General features: G+C 40.2%; 1 protein-coding gene across 4 annotated transcripts in view; it reads right to left on the bottom strand.

Annotated features, from left to right (window-relative positions):
• Positions 1 to 19,485, bottom strand: part of Lrrk2 (leucine rich repeat kinase 2) — a 143,745-nt gene that overhangs the window by 5,740 nt on the left and 118,520 nt on the right. For 3 of the 4 annotated variants that reach the window (XM_029561887.1, XM_017797294.2, XM_008829670.3), the window contains exons 42-48: positions 12,575 to 12,745; positions 11,007 to 11,107; positions 8,224 to 8,418; positions 7,039 to 7,232; positions 5,595 to 5,667; positions 4,959 to 5,143; positions 320 to 472 (exon numbers count right to left, since the gene is read on the bottom strand). In XM_029561887.1, coding sequence (XP_029417747.1) covers positions 320 to 472; positions 4,959 to 5,143; positions 5,595 to 5,667; positions 7,039 to 7,232; positions 8,224 to 8,418; positions 11,007 to 11,107; positions 12,575 to 12,745 — 1,072 coding nt within the window. Of the gene's footprint in view, positions 1 to 319; positions 473 to 4,958; positions 5,144 to 5,594; positions 5,668 to 7,038; positions 7,233 to 8,223; positions 8,419 to 11,006; positions 11,108 to 12,574; positions 12,746 to 19,485 lie in introns of those variants that run through there. The other variant, XM_008829672.2, reaches the window with a different exon arrangement.

The following is a 19,485-nucleotide window of genomic DNA, read 5'->3' as shown; positions in this document are numbered from 1 at the left end:
GAACCTGGGTCCTCTGAAAGAGCAGCCAGTGCTCTTAACCACTGAGCCATCTCTCCAGTCCCCGGTGTGGCTATTTTTAATGACTAGTTTTTCATTAAAGATTATTCTGTGCAATGCCATGAAGGAATCATGTTTAATTGCTCCTCATCTATTTGTTCCAAAATGGAATTTGAAGAATGCTGAAAGATGGTGCTAGCAAAACATGAACAACTTTCTCTATTAAAAACAAATTCTATTTGGAGATAGGAAGGAAGACAAGCCGCAATTCCCTTCTCCGGGCAACCTGACATAAAAACGGTAAAATAACCGAAGAATTTACTTTAAGAAGTGCACAGTGTCTATGAGTTCACAGAGTTTTTCCGTTTTCTTGTCCCACACCTCTACCACGGGGCTGTTTTTCTTGGCAACATAGAGAGCCGTGTCGACTGCCACAGCCGTGATGCTGGAATCGCTGAACGCTGCGTAAGAAAACCTGGGAAGAAAATATGAGCAGAAATGTAGACCGTTAACACCATTAGAAAACAAACAAGCCGACTTCATAATTACTGCACGTTTTCTCAAATGTCGTTTCATGACTTTGATGCTTTTTTACTCTTTGTGGGCACATTCGGTTCCCTTGATCATAAAATAAACACTGTAACTCATATTTATTTCTGGGTTTAGTTTTAATTTTAGTTCTGAGTCTGTATAGAATTTTATACTGTATCTTGACTTCTAGAAGAAATATCATAGTATCTATAAATTGGGGGCGTTTTAATAAAATCCTTCTCATGAGGTTTTGGAAAATTAAGAATTAGCCATTTACACACAGAGCTTGGAAAAAGATGTTGAAATACATTATAGTGGCAATGTCTCCAAATGTCAAAGCTAGAGATAGATTTGCACGTATGCCATCCAAGTTCTGAATAGCTCTACAGTGTTTCAACTGAACACAAACGTTTACACAGAGCTTTAGAATTTAAAATTTACCATTTTCCCTCTTTGAAAATGAGGAAGATGATAAGAATGTTCAGGTATTTCTCTCCTAACCTAAGACATTGGCACCATAATTTTTCACAAGCAAACTGGAGACCGTGGGCCCCATCTACATGACAAGCTCCAACTTGCCTTTGAGGCTTCACCCAAATATCAGCTCCTCTGGGGTTATTCCCTGACCTCTGAAAATAGACCAGCCACTCCCTCTGTAGTCTTTGTTAAACTTAAAATTTTTATTTATTAGTGTGGCCCTCACACTAGATTGTAAGTGCAATTTCTTAGAAACAAATACCGCATCATTTCTATATACACAAGACTGGGTAAAGCCCTGGTGTCTCTGCTACACTGGACAGTGTGTTGAGTGGACAGAAGGATGGACCGATGAAGCATGACTATCAGGATGGACGGCCATGCTGAAAAGTGTGAAAAGGTCAAATATGCAACTGAGTCAGACAGACAGTATGAAAACAACACAGGCCTAAAACAATCATCAGTGTGTCCCAGGACAGAAAGATCTTTTTCTGGATTCTTTTAAGGAAGATGAAAATCAGTCCTCTGTCAGGGAGCCATTCTGTTTGCAGTCAGGGGTATCTCCTGTATTTAAGAGAAAATGGTGGTGTGGGCACAAACATTCACACACGGTTTAGAATTTATAAAGAAGTTTTACATGGTGTCTTATCTAACCCTAAACCATAAGTTTATAGAGCAAGGAATGTAACTCAATGACAGAGAACTTGCCTAGCATTCACCAGGCCCCAGGTTCTGACTCCACACCATAAATAACAATAATAAATTGACAAAACATCATCAATTTTGACACTTAGAAATACAGAAACAGTGCCTTGCAAATGGTAAATACATTGCCCCAGGCCACATGACTAACATGTAGCTGAATCCAGACACAAAAGACAGTCTGTGGCTTCGTCTGGCTCCAAAATCAGACATCTCAAATGTGCCCCTCGCAGAGTGCTGGCCGTGAGTGGGAGGGAGGTCTGATGAAGCTGCCCTGGCTGGGGCGTGCTGGGGAAGAGGCCAGGGAGCAGGAAACACTCTTAGAAAAAGGTAAATGCGTCCCTGTGTTCATGATGGTGACTGGCGATCTCCCCAGGGTGGTGAATACCCACAAGACGCTGGTATTTATAGATGTTCTCCAGTAAAGCATCTGGACTGCAAAACCCCTTCAAGGGCTCGATTCAAACCCATCAGGCTTTAGGAAGCTAAATAACTGGAGGTCTCTGCTTTTAAAGAATTTTAGTGCAGTGGGACCTGGACCTGACAGGACACTGGATGCAGGTTCTGCACTGACCCACTGGGTAAAGGTGACTTGTTGATCTTGTCGCTAATGTTTGCTCCAATTCTGTGCTATGAGCTTGTATAAGAGTTAGTTAGCATTGTTGGGGATTCTTAAGTAAAACTATTTAATTAAAAATAAAGGATTTTAGAGTTGTATACTTATATTAGCAGTGAAATTACAGAAAGACGACCATCTACATACCACATATGAGCAAGCACAAGTGTGATTATGCAAAAATATCCCCATTTAAAAAGCTGCACAATATGCTGTAGTACATCTTAATCCTGACTATATTTCAGAATAATCCAATTGCTTAAAAGAAAAGCAATAAAATGGAAGCCGGGTCCTCTGAGTTGTTCAGAGGTAGTAGGCCCCAGGTGTTACCCAGCTGTGAGACGATTTTTACTATCTAGTGGTTTCTGATATGTAGCTAATGGAAATCCACTGCCCCTACTAGGACTAAGACATTGCTTTTAAAGGCAATTATAAAAATAAGACAACTATTGTGGGGGCTGGAGAGATGGCTCAGGGGTTAAGAACACTGCCTGTTCTTGCAGAAGACCTAGTTTCGAATCCCAGCACCCACATGGCAGCTAACAATTGTCTGTAATTCTAGTCCCAGGGGATCCGACAGCCTCTTTTGACCTCCGTGGGCACTGCACGACATGGGTGCAATAAAAAAAAAATAAAAAAAATAAAAAAATAAAAAAAGACATCTATTGTGAAGGAAAGAGACAGAGTCATGAAAGGCAAAGACAGGACTCTCGACCCACACAGGAGGGATGGGGCAGCCGCAGAGGAAGAAGCTTTGGAAGGGAACTGGCGAGGCACGGGCGAGGCAGTGACCCCAAAATCAGCCACATTCAAAGGCTGGGGGCCAGCGGGGGAATGCTGTTTTTGAGAACGAGGCAATTTCAGTTTGCCCAAAACACAGGAAGCTGTAAAATGTGAATCTAGAGAATTAAGCAAGAAGCCAGTGATGCAGGGTCTGGTACGGCAGGGTTTCCAGTGAATGCAAGGCAAAGCCGCTGAGGGCTTGAGGACACTGGCTTGGGCTGGCTTGCGTTTTGGAAGGCCCCTCTGCCTGCGATGCCGAGAACAGCCTGAAGACCAGCAGAGTGTCTAAGCAGAAGCTGAGGACAGGAAGATACCCTGTTTACAGACCTTTGGTGTCTCACCCATGGCAGCAGAGCAAAGAGTGAGTACATGGTTTGATAAGCAATTAGGAAAGCCAGTCACGATGGGAGCACAGGGCGAAGTAGCCAAGGACGAAGCCCAGTTTCAATAGTGGGCAACCAGGAAGATTTGGAAACAAAAATATCCCCCAAGTATCCGTTTGTAACCCAAAGCTAATAGCCATCATAGTAGCTAACATTTTGGGGTGCTTACCAGTCCTAAGCATTATATTAAACTCCTCAAACTGCTTTCCTTATTTGACCTTCTGAACATCTCTCTGAGACAGAGAACAGTACAGTCTTGAAATCAGAGAAGAATGAAGACTCGAAAGGTTTTTGATCGACTTTACAAAACCAATACATGGTAAAACCAACATTTGAACTATAATGTTTCCTTTTGCATTCATATTACACTGCTCATCACTGAGAAAAATAACAAAAAGAAAAAAGCCAAATGTGGTTAAAATTCATTTAGAAATTGGAACTATCCATTGGAGCCTGGTTGGCACCTCAAGAAAAAAGCAATGACCACCCCTCCCCAAGAATCCATCACTAGCCAGTAGTTCAGGGGGAGAGAGGGTACTGTGGACACCTTCCCAGTCCATGACTGATTGACTGTGGGCCCAGTCGTCTGTGTAGGCTCATCGCAGACAGTTACAGCTGCTGTGAGGTGTGACTGCGACATGCTCTGAAGTCACTATTTCACAGCCAATCTCTTTATCTCCTGGCTCTTATGTTCCACCATGATCCTTGAGTCTTATTGGTGTAAATGTCCTGTTTGGGACTGAGCTGAGTGCCATCGCTTATTCTGAGAGCCCTGTGGTCACACAGATGATTCCAGTGAGACTCAGTGGGTCCCACAAAATGAGGGGAAAAGGGGGCTACTATGGGAGGGAGGGAGATTAGAGAAGGTGAGGGTCACATCAATCAGAGTGCACTTCACACATACGTGTATGAAACTGTCAAAGAACAAATTCAATAAAAATTACATTTTTATAAAGTAGAGCAGTAAATTAGCACAAGGCTAATATCTTTAATTCTTATTTAAACTTGTGTCACAAACTTGGCTGTAATTTTGATAATTATCAAATCTAGAAATATTTGTCCTTGAAATCTAAGTTTTCTATAATTTATACTCAGGAGAATTGTCTAAAACTGCACATATAAAACCCATGGCTTTGGTTAAATGAACACTGATAATCTCCCAATTCCACATGCCTAATTTGAAGAGATAATGAAATTGTTTAAAGTCTAGATTGATAAATACTCGGGATTATAATGGGTTGGCATATATTATCCCAAAAGTAATTAGACTAGATAATATTTTAATGCTACTTTAAGGTCTAGAATGAACTAGTTTTTCTATAACGAATGTTTAATTTTATAATAGACAAATTATGCATTTCGAATACTGATAGCATCATTTTGCATTGTGAACACTATGACTGATAATGATTATAAGGGAAAAACACGAATAAGTGGACACTCAGTTATACAGGAAGAAAACAACTTACAGCTGGCTGGTCCTTGTCTCGATGAGTTTCTGAATGGTGAAATCACTGGAAAAGGAGAAGACTTTGGTGCCGCATCCTCCCCAGGTAAGGTTTCTTTCAGCTGAATTCATGGACTCGCTCAAGCACATGAGGGGCATGCTGACATCACCTATGTGTAGCGTCTTCAGGGGGACAGCACCTTTACACTTGCCAGAGAGGATCACAGCAAACTGAGTACTGTGCAATGCAATGCTCTGCAAGCTTTTACTCTACAGAAGGGCTTTTCCTTTCCAAATGATTGCAGAGTTAAAATCAGAATTCAAACACACTTTTCAAATGGAAGTGTCTGTGTTTTATTCTGGTTTTATAAGGAAGATCTACTTCACTCACAGAAATTGAGTTTTCTCTTCTATCACTGCAAATAAGATTTCATTTACTTTTATATTTAGTTGATTCATATAAATCACACAGTCAAGCAGCAAGTATTTTCAGAGGATATATTATGTGTAAGAATTTATGAAACAGGAAAAGGATAAAAGGCAGAATGTACAGGGTGATGCTAGCTATCAGGGATCTTATAGCAGTGTGTAAGGGCGGAGAGATAGGCAAATCGAAGGGTTTAAAATAGTTTTTATGTAAAATGTATTCAACATTTACCTTAACTGCCTTATCTTCAAAAATCACTAAATTGCCATCAGCAGTTCCCACCAAAAGAAAATTGTTTTGCTTGCTGAAAGGAAAAAAGTCAGGATTGTTACAAAGTAATATTTCCATTGACTAAGATAGATTTAAAGTTCCCCCAGCTTGAGCAAACTTTAGGCAGGCTTCTTCCTAACCCCCTTCATCCTTGCTTCCTTAGAGCTGTGGCCTTACAACACTTGTAATTACAAATTCTCTGCTTTTTTTTTTTGAAGTGTAAATCTTTTCCCAGCCTCTTACAGCATAGGAAAGCCTTTCCAAGAGTCTGGGACTTCATATTCAACTAACATGCAATTATTGAGAGATATGTGCCTATTTCCAGGTCTCTGGGGGAGAGCAGCGACCCACCTTAAGAGACAGTTAGCAAAGACAGGCAATGGACTCACGTTAACAACATCCCCCCACTGACAGCACCCTCCAGCATTTTCTACAGCCTGCTTAAAGCTCCCCTATCCTTGCATCACTGGAATCAGATTTGATTCCTTTCTCCACTATGATAGCCTCAAATAAAATCTTCTTTCCTGTCTAACTACATCCAGTGAAGTTTTTCTTTAACACTGTCCAAATAATTTCAACTCCAAAATTTTCAGTGTTGTGTATACTCCAGGCACCAAAACTGGACTCCGTGTTCTCCATTACGTTTTCCGGTGCTGTCTTAAACCCGAGATGCTTAGCTGGAAGTATCATCTTAATGGCTCCTGGAAATCATCTTGTCCCAAATAGTACAGCTACCCACCTAGGAATCGGGCCTGAAATTTTGCTATTTAGATACACTGATTATGGGCTATAGCAGTTCAGTGGTAGAACACTTGGATCCATTTCATTGGGATAGGATCACTATAAACGAAAAAAGTTGTCTATTATTAAGAGCTTATAAGTTAATTAAAAATGTATTACGTTCATTATTTTAGTGTGTAGGGGTGTACCCTGGCATGGCATGGGTGTGGAGGTCAGAGGGCACCTTGTAGGAGATTTTCTCCTCCTCCTGCCTGTGGGGCTCATGGGGTCAGGCTTTGGGCAGGTGCCTTTACCCACTGAGGCATCTTGCTGGCCCATTTTTAATTTTTATTTTTACAGCTTATAAGTTTCTTCCTAAGTGGTGGTGAGCTAGCTAAACTGGTGAGATGTTTCTGTATGCATTCAAAGAAAGAATGAATAAACATTCACCTTTGAAGAGGTCCCACCTTTACCTGAGGATAGCAAAGGTAGGGCCACAGCTGCCCCTGAAAATGCTTAGTTTTTACCCACCTCAGCTAAGCCTGTATATAGAGAAATAGCATGTATCATTAACCAGTGAAAAGTAGCTGAAGTTGAACAATCTTTGCTGATGCAACACTTCTGCAAATGATTAAATCATCTAAAAGTTGTATATAATTTTCTGTCAACTAATTGGCAACCATACCTCTGCTTGGAAAAGGAATTGCAATACAGACAGGTAACAGAATCCGTCATCTTTTCCAGGTTGTGCCTCTTCGTCTCGTCTCTGGTGTTGATGACCAGGAGAGCCCCCGACTGTGTCCCGCACACAATCCAACTTTCTTTTTCAGCAGGAAGATGCACCAAAGCCAAACATAATATTCTACTATCCACCACTTCCTGTTAGAAAAAGAAAGTAAAATCTAAAAGACCAGGTTGTAAGCTACCAGTGTGTGTACAGAATGAAAATGTTCTGTTATCGACATTCTTGACTCTTGCTACTTTCATGTACTTACTTTTACACACAATGCCTATTCTATTCAATTTTCAACAATAAATTGTTTATCTGGCTTTTTTTTCCTATCTAGTTTCAGAATGCATCTAAAGCTAAAATTAAAAGCCATATGGAAGAACTATCCAACTTTAAGCACAATTTTAGGCACAATATTTATTTCAAGGCAACAATCAAAATATCAGTTTACTTTTTAACTCTATAAATGTATCTGGTTGCCACTTTATTGCTCTATCTTATAAGAGCCATGCCCAGATCTCTTTTGCCTATTCCCCCACTGAGGGGACTATTGACTACCAACAGACCCAGAAATGTGGGACTACACTCTCTGCTCCTTCTGCTTCTGAGAAGATGGCAGTTAATGGCTGACTGACAGGGGAAAATCAATGTCTTTCTTCTGATACCTCCTGACTATCTGACCCCTTGCATATGGACACTCAATGAATTTCTGGTCTTCACGTAAAGGCACTAGATGACAATCTGATCTCTTGTGTGTGGACACTGGTGCTGGTCACACACCAGAGCCCTTGTGGAAGACACTGAGACCCTCTGAGACCACATTTCCTGAGCTCCTTATTCTGTCTCTTCTGTCTTCCTTTATCTCCTCGAAAGCATGTCACTCCATGAGTCATTCTGACAAAAGAACCTGTTTCAGGCTGTTTCTGTGGATCCTGACCTAACACATGTGTACAATGTGACTTTAAAGCTAAACTTATTTCACATGCACGCACTTGTTTGAAAAGAAAGCTAATTTAGTAACCCTTCTATCTTGGCTTTTATTTGAATTCTTCCGAAGTAATTTTTAACTGATCTATGCTTTAAGTTATTTTAAAATAAGTGCTCTAAAAGATTTCTAATGTAAGGAGAATTCAGATTTACCTCATAACTGCATTTTTCGGTGTTTAAGTCAAGGAAAGAGAGCTGCCCCTTGTCGGTGTGTCCACAGCCCAGCCAGAGGCTTCCATTCTTGCTGTTCAGATTTGTAGCAACCATGCATTCAACAATAATGTTCTTAGGTATTAAAATATGTCTCATCAGACAAATTAATTCAGCTGAATTCAAAATGTCAAAGACCTGAGGAAGTTTAAAAGTAATAAAACAGTACACGTCAAGTTAACATTCCCCTTCAACATCAAATACAGAACAAAATGTTTCTTGCTCTAGCAAGAAAAGCCTAGGCTTCTTGATTAAACTCTGACTAGTCCAGACCATCAAGATCAATAGTGCAAATTACAGACAAAATTACTTTTAAAACAAACATATTTAAACTGTACATGACATATGCAGGTGATGGGGTTGAAGAGATGGCTCAGCCGTTAAGAGCACTGGCAGCTTTTACAGAGGACCCAGGTTTGGTTCCCAACACCCACATGGTGGCTACCTGTAACTCTAGTTCCAGAATCCAATGCCCTCTTCTGGCTTCCGCAGGCAAAACACTCATATACATATAATAAAAATAATACAATTTAGAAGAATTAAATAAATTAAATAAAAAAAAATAAGACATGGGCGAAGTATAACTTGAGGACACCAGCAGTTATGTTATGGAAATGTTCACTGTGATAAAATAACAAATGCAAATTAAACTTCATGTGACTATCCCTGGTGACAAGTGTGACACTAAAAGCCAAGTGAGCCGAACAGTCAAAGTTGGTCGCACTTAGTGCTTTTGTATAGAGCTGTTTCTGATTATGACATTTAAAGGTAAGGAAATCTTCAAATATAAATTATCATCCCGAACCAGTAGATCACAACATAAAGATCACTTTATTTTGATCTATCAAAAGTTATACAAGCTTAAACTATGCTGACAGTGCTCTTTCAGGTTATACCACAGAAGAGGTTACTTTGGACAAACTTCCAGTGACAAATTAATTTAAAATGTTGGATACATTTTTAAATGGATTTAAAACTTAAAAATTGTAAGAACACATGAGGAATACCCACACCAACTGTAGTGAGAGATAAATGGAGAGGTTAACTGAACTTTAAGGCCAGACTTGTGCTAAAAGCCTGAGAAGAAAAAACTGCTGTGTAGTTTGGATGCCTTGTGAGGACAGAGGTTAAGAGCCTGCCGAAGGCTGAGCACACCACAGTAAATGTCTGCGCCCATAAATCTGGGACTCCGTAAGGCTGCACATGCAGCGTGTGCAAGAACAATGTTAACACTGCCCACACTTCTACCCTCACCAGAGTAAGAAAGGCTGGGACCTCCCAGGGAAAGATGGTGTGGAGAAGAATTCTGTTAGATTTAGGAGGTGGGAAAAATGAAGGAACATAAAATTTAGAAATAAGAGTCAGACCCAGACCTGCAGCAGAGAAGGAATGTGCTCCCTGGATTCGGAAGCCCAGCAAAGAGCTGATAAAAGCTGCTCCCTGAGGACTGATTAACTGCAAACTAAAGAGAGAGCATTCTGGACTTACATAGGAACTCTGCTGCACACAGCTGCAAGGGTTAATTCCGTGCTGTGGTCTGATGTCCTGTTTTCTCAGACAGGTGGGTAAGTTATCTATAGCACTGAAGGAGACAGGTGGGCTCCACAAACAATCGCTCAATCCAGGGAGTGACCAGTTGATAAGGCTTGAGCAAGGCCAGGAGGCCAATTTAGGGTCAGTTAGACACTTTAAGGGATTTATGGCTTTTCCTAAAGAGGCTTACGGCTCTTCTGCAATTCACATATTCTATGACGTTCCCCATGGAATTGCTGTGGACAAGCTTGCACTCATGTTTACACCAGATTCACATCAGCCAGGTGGTTAAAAACAGAGAAACCCAAGCCAGGATCTAAGGCAATTTGTAATAAGGACCAAAAGGTATGGAAGACCAGCATGTCCAGTTGTACCTACTGAAAGATGCTGAAAAGATTTGAGTAAATGGGGAAACAACCCACATTCAGGAAGAGGAAGGCTGAACTGGAGCGATGGCTCAGTGATTAAGAGCACACGAAGAGGATCTGAGTTCAACTCCCAGTGCACATGTCTGACAGCTCATAGCCACTGGTAACTCCAGATTCAGGCACATGCATTCACATGCACATACCTACATGCAGACGCACACACACACACACACACACACACACACACACAAACTCTGCACCTGCACATACACATACTTTCAAAGTGTGACCTGAAAAGTAATAAGCATTAAAGGAAGACTCAACTTTATCCACATTAAGAATGAGATAGTTTATTCATTAGGACACCCACACGGGGAGTGACAACAGTTTATTCATTAGGACATCCACACGGGGAGTGACAACAGTTTATTCAGTAGGACACCCACACGGGGAGTGACAACAGTTTATTCAGTAGGACACCCACACAGGGAGTGAAAAGGTGAACTACATAAAGAGAAAGTTTCAACATAGAAAACAAAGAAATAATTGGTACACCATACACACACACACACACACACACACACACGTATCTTTCTCTCGTGGAACTTTTAAGCTATTAAGTAGAAAAGTGGACAAAACAACAAACAGGCATTTCCTAAAAGACGATAAATACACTCTAATGTATATGTGTGTTCACCTGAATGTATTAGCGATGGTAGGGGCTTCTGGGTGTTGCCAAAATTACGTGTGTGTGTCAGGATATGTATGTACACACGCATGTGATGTTCTGCACAAAATATTAACAACTTTTTAGAGAAAGTATACCTGGGCAGAAGTAGGTCTTTCTTGAGGATTTTCTTTCAAACACTTTTTAATTAACTTCTCAGCCAGAGGCCATGGAGCACAACCATATTCTTTAACTGGATCTGAAATAGAAAGATAAAAGTTTTGTATCTATTCTTAATACATATGAGTCTAGACATGACAGTGAGGAACACTGATTGCCACAATCCTGTATTATGAATTTAGTTATCACAACATTAAAGCTAATTTTGTTAACTTCATCTCCAGCAGAGATACTACAAAAGGTATTTTCCTGCCTGTTATCTCGGCACCTAGGAGGTAGAGGCAGGAGGATCTGGAAATCAAGGTTAGCCTCAACTACATGGCAAGATCAAAGCATGTGCTACATGACATCAAGTCTCACTCCCCTAAAACAAACAGAAGATGTCTTGATTTTTTTAATGGCCAATAAAGAGATGCAAAAACCAAGTAAATAAAATAAATTTCATTTGATATATGCATTTAAACTACACTTTGAAAACACTTTTGCATATTGATAAGGCTTCTGTGAAAATATTTAATACTCAAAGTAAGCAAGCATTTAAACCATTCTCTGCTCTTGGTCTATGTACATTTTTTTCTTACCACAAATACATCTTTTCGGGGGGGGGTACAGGATAGAGACTGGCTGTTTTCACTAGAAGGTTCACTGGAAAAACAGGAAAGAAGACCAAGTGACATTTCCTTTTGCTAATCTGTAAATGGTCCCAAAAGGAGTAGCTGACTCCATCGTCTCTACACCACTTGGGATTGCGCACTTAGAAGTGCTTCTCAGATGGGAACAAAGTCCCAGAAGTAGCTAAATAACTTTAATTAATTTTTTTAAATGTGTGTGAATGTTTTGCCTGCATGTATGACACACACCCCTGTCATACAATGCCTGCAGAGGCCGGAAGAGGGCATCAGATCCCCCAGAACTGGCATTACTGACTGTTCTTAACTGCCATGTGGGTGCTGGGAACCAAACTCAGGTCTTCTGAAAGAGCAGTCAGTGCTCTTAACTGTTGATTCATCTCTCCAGCCCCAGGCTAAATAATTTTAAAGTGGTATTTTATAGTAGGAACTAAAGTCAAAGTCAAAGGATGGATTATAAGGTCATGGGATTTCTTGAAAATATGAGACACCCATTCAAAATGAAGATTGATTTCATTAAATACTCAGCAATTCTTAATATTTATAGAAAAATTATTATAAATAATTTAATATCTCTTCATGAGCAAGAATTATTTTGTTCTAAGTAATGAAAATACCTCAAGCTAATGTGCACAGGGCATCTTTGATTAGAACTAGAAGTCACCAAACCTGGGTTCGAAGGGTAATTTTCCTTTCCTGAGTAGAATCCTAAAGACACCAGATTCACCAATACTCTGGATTTTGTTAAGCCTAACACAACTAGCTTTCCATGTGATTTTTATTAGGGTATCACAGAATTTAAGGATATCATACATGTGCAAAGCTGTCAGCTTGGAATGAATTAAGTAAACAGAACTTGGGGAAATGACCTGCCAACATTAAGGAACAATCTTTGCTGTAGAATAAAAAGAACTTACCAGGCAATTTTCCTTGGATTGCCAATTCGTCAAACTCATTTGGGAACTTCAAGCCCTCCGTTATTCTACTTCCAGTTGTGAAAATGTCATAGAGTAGCAAGCCGAATGAATAAACATCAGCCTGCTGGTTATAAATGACATTTCCCCTGGCAACTTCAGGTGCCCGGAACCCTGAAAGGAAACAGGTATAGCAATAAATACGTCCAACACCAGGACCCATTCTTGGGTGATCTGCCACAAAGAGACTCAAAGAGGGAAGCTCTGCCTCAGGCCATATCATCTCTACATTGAGAACCTCGAGCAAGTCAGTAAATAGGCTCTTCCCGGGCGCTGTGCCCCAAGATTGATCTTGAAGGACAGTGAACTATTTCAAACCTTGCCGTAAGGATTTATAATCCTACTATAATATCTTTAATCTTTGATAAGATTGCTCTGTATTCAATAATATAGATAAACATTAAATAACAAATTATTAAACAGAAACTCATAATTAAAGAAATGAAGCCTCGGGAAAAATGGCCTGTATTATTTTTTTCATTCTCATTCTCAGTATTAACCATCACCAGGGCAGAGATTTATGAACGGAGATGAGGAGGGAAGCACTTTCTAGATTTCACTCCCATTAACTTGTCTAAAATTCCAGGGATTCTATGAGAGTTCCAGAACTTAGAATCCCATTCCACACAAATGGCAAACCACAAGTGAGCAGATAAAAAGTGCTGGAGCCCAGTAGCAGAGCACTGGCCCAGCGTGAGGGAGCCTTGGGTTTTATCTTTGGTGTCACAAAACTAGTTAATTAATCAATCAACTAATTAAAAATCAAAGTCCTTTCAGGCTTATGCCTGAAACTTTTTCTTAAGTGTGTATGTGGGGAGAGGGTATGCACATATGTGCTGCAGGCACATGTCATTGTTACGTGTTATGTATTTGCGCATGTGCTGTAGGTACACACATCAATGTGTGCTGTATGTGTATGTTACAGGCAAACTTGTCAGTGTGTGTGTGTGTGTGAGTGTGTGTGGTGTATGTGCATGTGTTACAGGTGCACATGTCAGTGTATGTGTGTGGTATACGTGCATATGTGGTGCAGGTACACATGCCAATGTGTGTGTGTGGAGGTAAGAAGTCAACTCCGGGTGCCTTCCTTTACTGTCCTCCCCTTTTACTTTGGACGTGTTTCTCAGTGAGCCTTCAGCTTGCTGCTTCTGCTAGGCTGCCCTACAAGCCCTGGGGATTTGCCCACCTCTGCCTCCCCACTATGGGGATACACACCCACGCCATCACACGTGGCTTTTACTGAGGGGCTGGAGGTCCAATTTCAGGTCCTCATGTTTGCAAAGCAAGCACTTTCCCAACAGAACATCTCTCAAGCCTTTTAATTTTTTAAGAGTATTAAACGTTACACTCCACAAGGAAGATAAATGACTTTTAATTCTTCAGGACAAAATGAACGATTTCAACATTATCGATAATAGTAAAAATATAGATAATCTAAATAAATGTAACTGTAAACACAAAATAATCCAATAATGCATACTATGCAATAAATTAAAATTATTTTTAAAATGGCATTCTGTAACAAAAATGAAAGAAAATATAGGATCGTGTTCTGAGTTAAAAAGTTACTGATAAGCGGGAAACTAAATGAATTTTCTTGGCTGTGATGGTGGTGATGGTACTGCGTGGATGAGCCTCCTGGGGAAATTAATGTCACCTTGTCTGGGAAAGGCACATGGCATCTGCAACTCCATTTCAGACTCATATTCACTTGGAGTCAGAGTAAGAGAAGAACAAGAAGGGAAATGCTTCATGGTCACCGGATCCATGTTAGGGTGCAGGATGCATGTTGTGGTCGTTCAACTATTTTGTAGGTTATATGTGTTAAAAATAGGACAGGATGCATGAAATCAGCAGGGGCTATGGAGGGGTGCAGATGGGGAAAGGAGTCTAGATATGACTAAGCTTTACTGTATGAACTGCACAAAAAGTCAATAAAGTATACATTAAAAAATAGTCAGACTTGATAAAATAAATAATAAATAAATAAATAGTCTGCTGGCTGTGGTGGCACATGTTTTCAATCCCAGCACTTGGGAGGCAGAGGCAGGCAGACTTCTGTGAGATTGCAGCCAGCCTGGTCTACGTAGCGAGATCCAGGCCATCCGGGGCTACCAGGAGATGCCTTTATTGAAAAGACAAAAATAAATAGGTTATAGAAAGATAGATAGATAGATAGATAGATAGATAGATAGATAGATAGATAGATAGATGATAGAGATGACAGATATATAAATAGGTAAATAAGTAAATAAAATAATGGGAGTTTGGGGGGTTGTGCTACACATCTTTAATCCTAGCACTCAGGAGGCAGAGGCAGGCAGATCTCTGTAAGTTCAAGTCAACCTAGTCTACACAGCAACTTCCAGGCCAACCAGGGCTACAGAATAAGACCCTTCTCAAAAAAAAAATAGTTGATGAAAATGTATATAAAGTCTAGAAAGAAATACATCAAAATGGAAAAATGGTTGTGCATATTTTATTTCCTTTTTATATTTGCAAAATTTTTACAGTAAGCATGCATGATTCCTGTGATAATGTAAATATGTAGCTAGGGAATTCAACAATGTATGAATCCACAGCTTTCAAGAACAGTTCTAAAGAGTTAAACGGGAAGCTCAGTGGATCTTTAGCAGGCAAATCGAAAGGCAGAAATACCAAAATTGGCCCCTAATTTACTAATTATTAAAATTCGTTCCTCCTGGTCAAAAATTCCTAAATAGTGGGCCATGATCCCAAATGGATTTGTGTATAGCTGAATGTGGAGATAGTGAAAAGTCAGGAATAGTAACCAATTTCTGAGTGTGTCTGCACAAGTGTAGGCATGTGCTTATCGAAGTCAGAGGTCTGGGTGGGCTGTCTCTCTCAATAGCCTCTCAACCTTAGTTTGTGAGACAGGTTTTCTCACTGAGATTCAGCCAGACTGGCTGGCCAACAAACCCCAGGGTCTGCCTGTCTGCCTCTCACGCACTGGGATTGCAGGTGTGTTCCACTGTGCCCAGCTTTTTAACATGGGTGCTGGTGAGCCAAACTCAGGCCATCACACATGTGCTGCAAACCCTTCACTGACTGAGCTACCTCCCCAGCTCCCAGGAAATGGTTTCTGAACTTGCAAAGACCAAACATCAATTCAAAATCGGAAGGAGAATGAATTTAAGGTGGTTTGGTACTGCTTGCCCATGCTGCACTGTGGAACTGTACCAAACCCATGGTTCTGAACAGACAACATGCACAGTCCTCGGCACATGCCATCATGCCACACGATACCAAAGAACCAAGTGCTGCCTGAAACAGCTCGGCTCTGGTTTGACACTACTACATGGGAGAAAATGCATGGTTTTTCTAGTGCATGCGACGTCATCTGCACTTACAGAAACATAGTGGTTCAATTACAGAAAACAAAGATTTTGTATTCTCCTACCCTCATTGCTCAGCATGGAAGTATCAAATTAGTATATCTTTGGATTGGATTGGATTGAGACAATCAAGTACCTCCATCTCCAAGTACATGCATCCATAAGTACGCATGCAAATTTGCTTTCATCTTTCATGCTTATCAAGGAATTGTTTAAAAATAAAATCCTTTACGATTCATTATCAGCAAATGTTTGATTTGCATACTTATTTTAAGTAATTATATGTCCTGGGTCACATAAAAATATCGCTGGCATAAAGGGGTCATGAATGGGAAATGTTTAAGAAGCCTCACTCTAGATATAGGATATATATATACTTATATCATGACATAAATTTGATACAATATAATATTTTTATGTGAAGTTACAGATAACACCTTTCAGCCCTAAATATACATTTCCTTTTTTACTTTTCTTTAAAATGAGGATATTTCTCCATTGTTATTGTTTGGATATGAACTGTCCTACAAACCTTCATGAGTTGACAGCCTGGTTCTGGATGCAGCAGTGTTCAGAAGGAATTTATTAGAAAGCCTCTTTCCTTGTTGATGGATTAATGCATTGATGGATAAATGGCTGAGCTGACTACTGGGAAGTGGCAGAAATTACAGCAGATAGAACATACGGAAGAAAGCTTTTGCCAGCACCTGTCCTGGCTCCACCCTCTTGTTCCCTCACCCCTCCCTGCTTCCCGGCTCCTGTGAAGTGAGCAGCCTCCTCTGCCACAGTCACTCACTCTATTTTGCTTCACTTGAGGCCAAAACCAGTTGGGATCAGCCAACCATTGGTTGAAACTTCCAAAACTGTAAGCCAAAACATACATTTCCTCCTTACAAGCAGATTTTCTGAGGAACTGTATCACAGTGAGGGAAAGCTGACTTATACAACCTAACCGTGCAACTGTAACACCCCCTCACACCCAAAACGAATGAACTGTGATGTCATTAAGAGTTCTAAAGCAGTGTACTAATACAGTATACTTGTGACTTGATATAAACAAATCACAATGGCTCTGATTCAAGTCATACAGCATACGGCAGATACTTTCCAGAACACCTCCCTTATTATGCACATCATCATCACTACTGATCAGACTTTTCCACTTTCCACACAACACACACCTTACAGGAAGGTTGTGTTCCTTTCTAATTTTAAGATGTATTTTGTTTTTTTGTTTTATTTTATGTATATGTTTGCCTTCATGTATGTAAGTGCACCACATATGTGCCTGATGCCTGCAGAGGCTAGAGGAGGACATCATATCCCCCGGAACTGAAGGTAAAGACAGCTGTTAGTCACTATGTGGGTGCTGGGAACTGAACCCTGATCTCTGCAAGAACCACCAGTGCTCTTAAGTGCTGAGCCATCTGTCCAGTCCTTCTTCAAGCCACAGGAAAATCATAGTCAAGAGTACTCAAATATGAGTGATTCACCCAGTCAGCTCATTAACAATCTTTACGTTTACCTTCTTAGAATTTAAAAGGGATGTTGGAGGTTGATTTACATATTTTCCAGTTGTTATTCACTCAGCATATTAATTGGGCATCTACTATAACAAGCTTCCATTCAAACACTGTTAAATGTTGTATTTCTTTCCTTGGGAAATTCTCTGATAGAACTTTCAATCATGGATGAATGAAACATGAAGACACCATTTAGTCTAATCTCTGTACTTCATCCAAAGTGCATCAGTTCACACTTTAAGCTGCTCAGAACACCAAGTGCTCATATAATGATCAAGAAAGATAATCAGGCAAGGGATATAGCTCAACTTTTAGAGGGCTGGTATGGTACTCAGGAAGCCCTAGGTTTGATCACTAGCACTGCATAAACCAGGCAGAAGGTGCAATCCATAATCTCAGCACGAAGAAATGAAGGCAGGAAGATCAGGAGTTCAAGGTCATCCTCAGCTACATAGAGGATTCTAAGTTATCCAGGGCTATCTGAAACTGTGTCTCAGTAATAAAGAAAGAAGAAAAGAAAGGAGGAGGGAGGGAGGGGGGAAGGAGGGAGGGAAAAGAGAAAGACAGACCATGAATATAAAAGAAAAAAGAAATATTTATGTCAATATAGAAATGCTTTTAATCTTATCCATTCCAGAATCTGTATCTTTGGTCACATGATCCCCAGTACAGAAACATAATGTCATTTATAAATCCAGGCAGTACCTAAATTATAATTCTTTTTAAATGCTTCTTTAAATTCTCTCAATGAATTGTTACTGTCCTTGATAGTGCATTAACAATTTAATGATTAGCATCTCATAGTATTAAGTGATACAGCCAATTCAGTGCTTGGTACATGCTCAATAAATTACTGCCAAAGGCATGAATATATTAGTAGAAAGTTAGTATAATTTTCCCTTGCAAAATTATTATAAGAATTATAATGTTAGAATGATTTTTTAGAGAAGCCAACATTTTAGCAAAATAATGTGTACATAGAGGAAAGGTAGAATTTTGAAAATAGAAATTTATTAAATCTTGTCATGTGTCATGTGGAATGCTTCCGGAAACATTTATTTCTTTTTAAATTTAAGGGCAGCATCACTGAGCCTGGTCTCTATCATGTGATGGTATGTAGGCAGAGAGCAGCATTTCTTCTGCTCAATGATTGTTGTATTTGTACAGATGCTGAAAGAGTTGAAGCTATCAGTCAGCATCCACGTCAGTCAGCTCTCAGGACACAGAATTAATTGCCATCCTCAACAGGAACTCCATTTGGTGAAATCAAGGCTGGAAAAGGTTGGCACTCTCCCTTATTTACTCTTCAAAATGTAGATGATGTCACAGGGCACTGGAGTCCTTGTCAGAATGTGAACAGTTTCTGCCTTTGAACTGTGATAGTGCTGGGCCAGGGGCTTATAGGCTGCCTGAGTTTGCCTCCTGTACCGCCGTTACAGGTACTTTTAACATTCCCCCTGCTTTGCTTCCCTTGTCTGTAGACGAGGACTAGCAATAGGAGGAATCAGAGGATCTTCCCAGAGACCAAGCACAGGCCTATTTCAGCTCAGGCACTGGTGAAGACCACACCTCTCACCGTCCCCTTTGAAACGTGGTTCTGCTCATGCGCACACTCAGACTTCAAGACACTGCACCCGGGTTAGTGTAAAATGCACAAAAAGTGTCTAATAAATATACAGTCTTTTGTCTAACAGGAAGTCCCATGTTAAAAGACGTAACCTGAATAGGAAGACTCATCAAAGAGAAAAAAAACACAGACAAAAGTCCTGTGAGAAGGAGCTGTTTTCTCCCAGGGAACAGTGCTTTGGGGCAGGTAACGGCATCAGTGATGGTGGTTACATAGTTTTTGGAACTTGGGCGTGAGTTTAGGACTGAGATACTAGAGTGCTTTAATAATAAATGATAAGAAACGTACTTCTGAGGGAAGAAGTGGAAATCCAGAAGTCTATGGCTAGAACCCTGGGAGGCCTACTAC

Source organism: Nannospalax galili, unplaced genomic scaffold (genome assembly GCF_000622305.1).
Source record: "Nannospalax galili isolate Female #2095 unplaced genomic scaffold, S.galili_v1.0 scaffold454, whole genome shotgun sequence".
Taxonomy (NCBI): Eukaryota; Metazoa; Chordata; class Mammalia; order Rodentia; family Spalacidae; genus Nannospalax; species Nannospalax galili.
The sequence above is the reverse complement of the archived record's forward strand: the minus strand, read 5'-3'. Positions and strand labels throughout refer to the sequence as shown.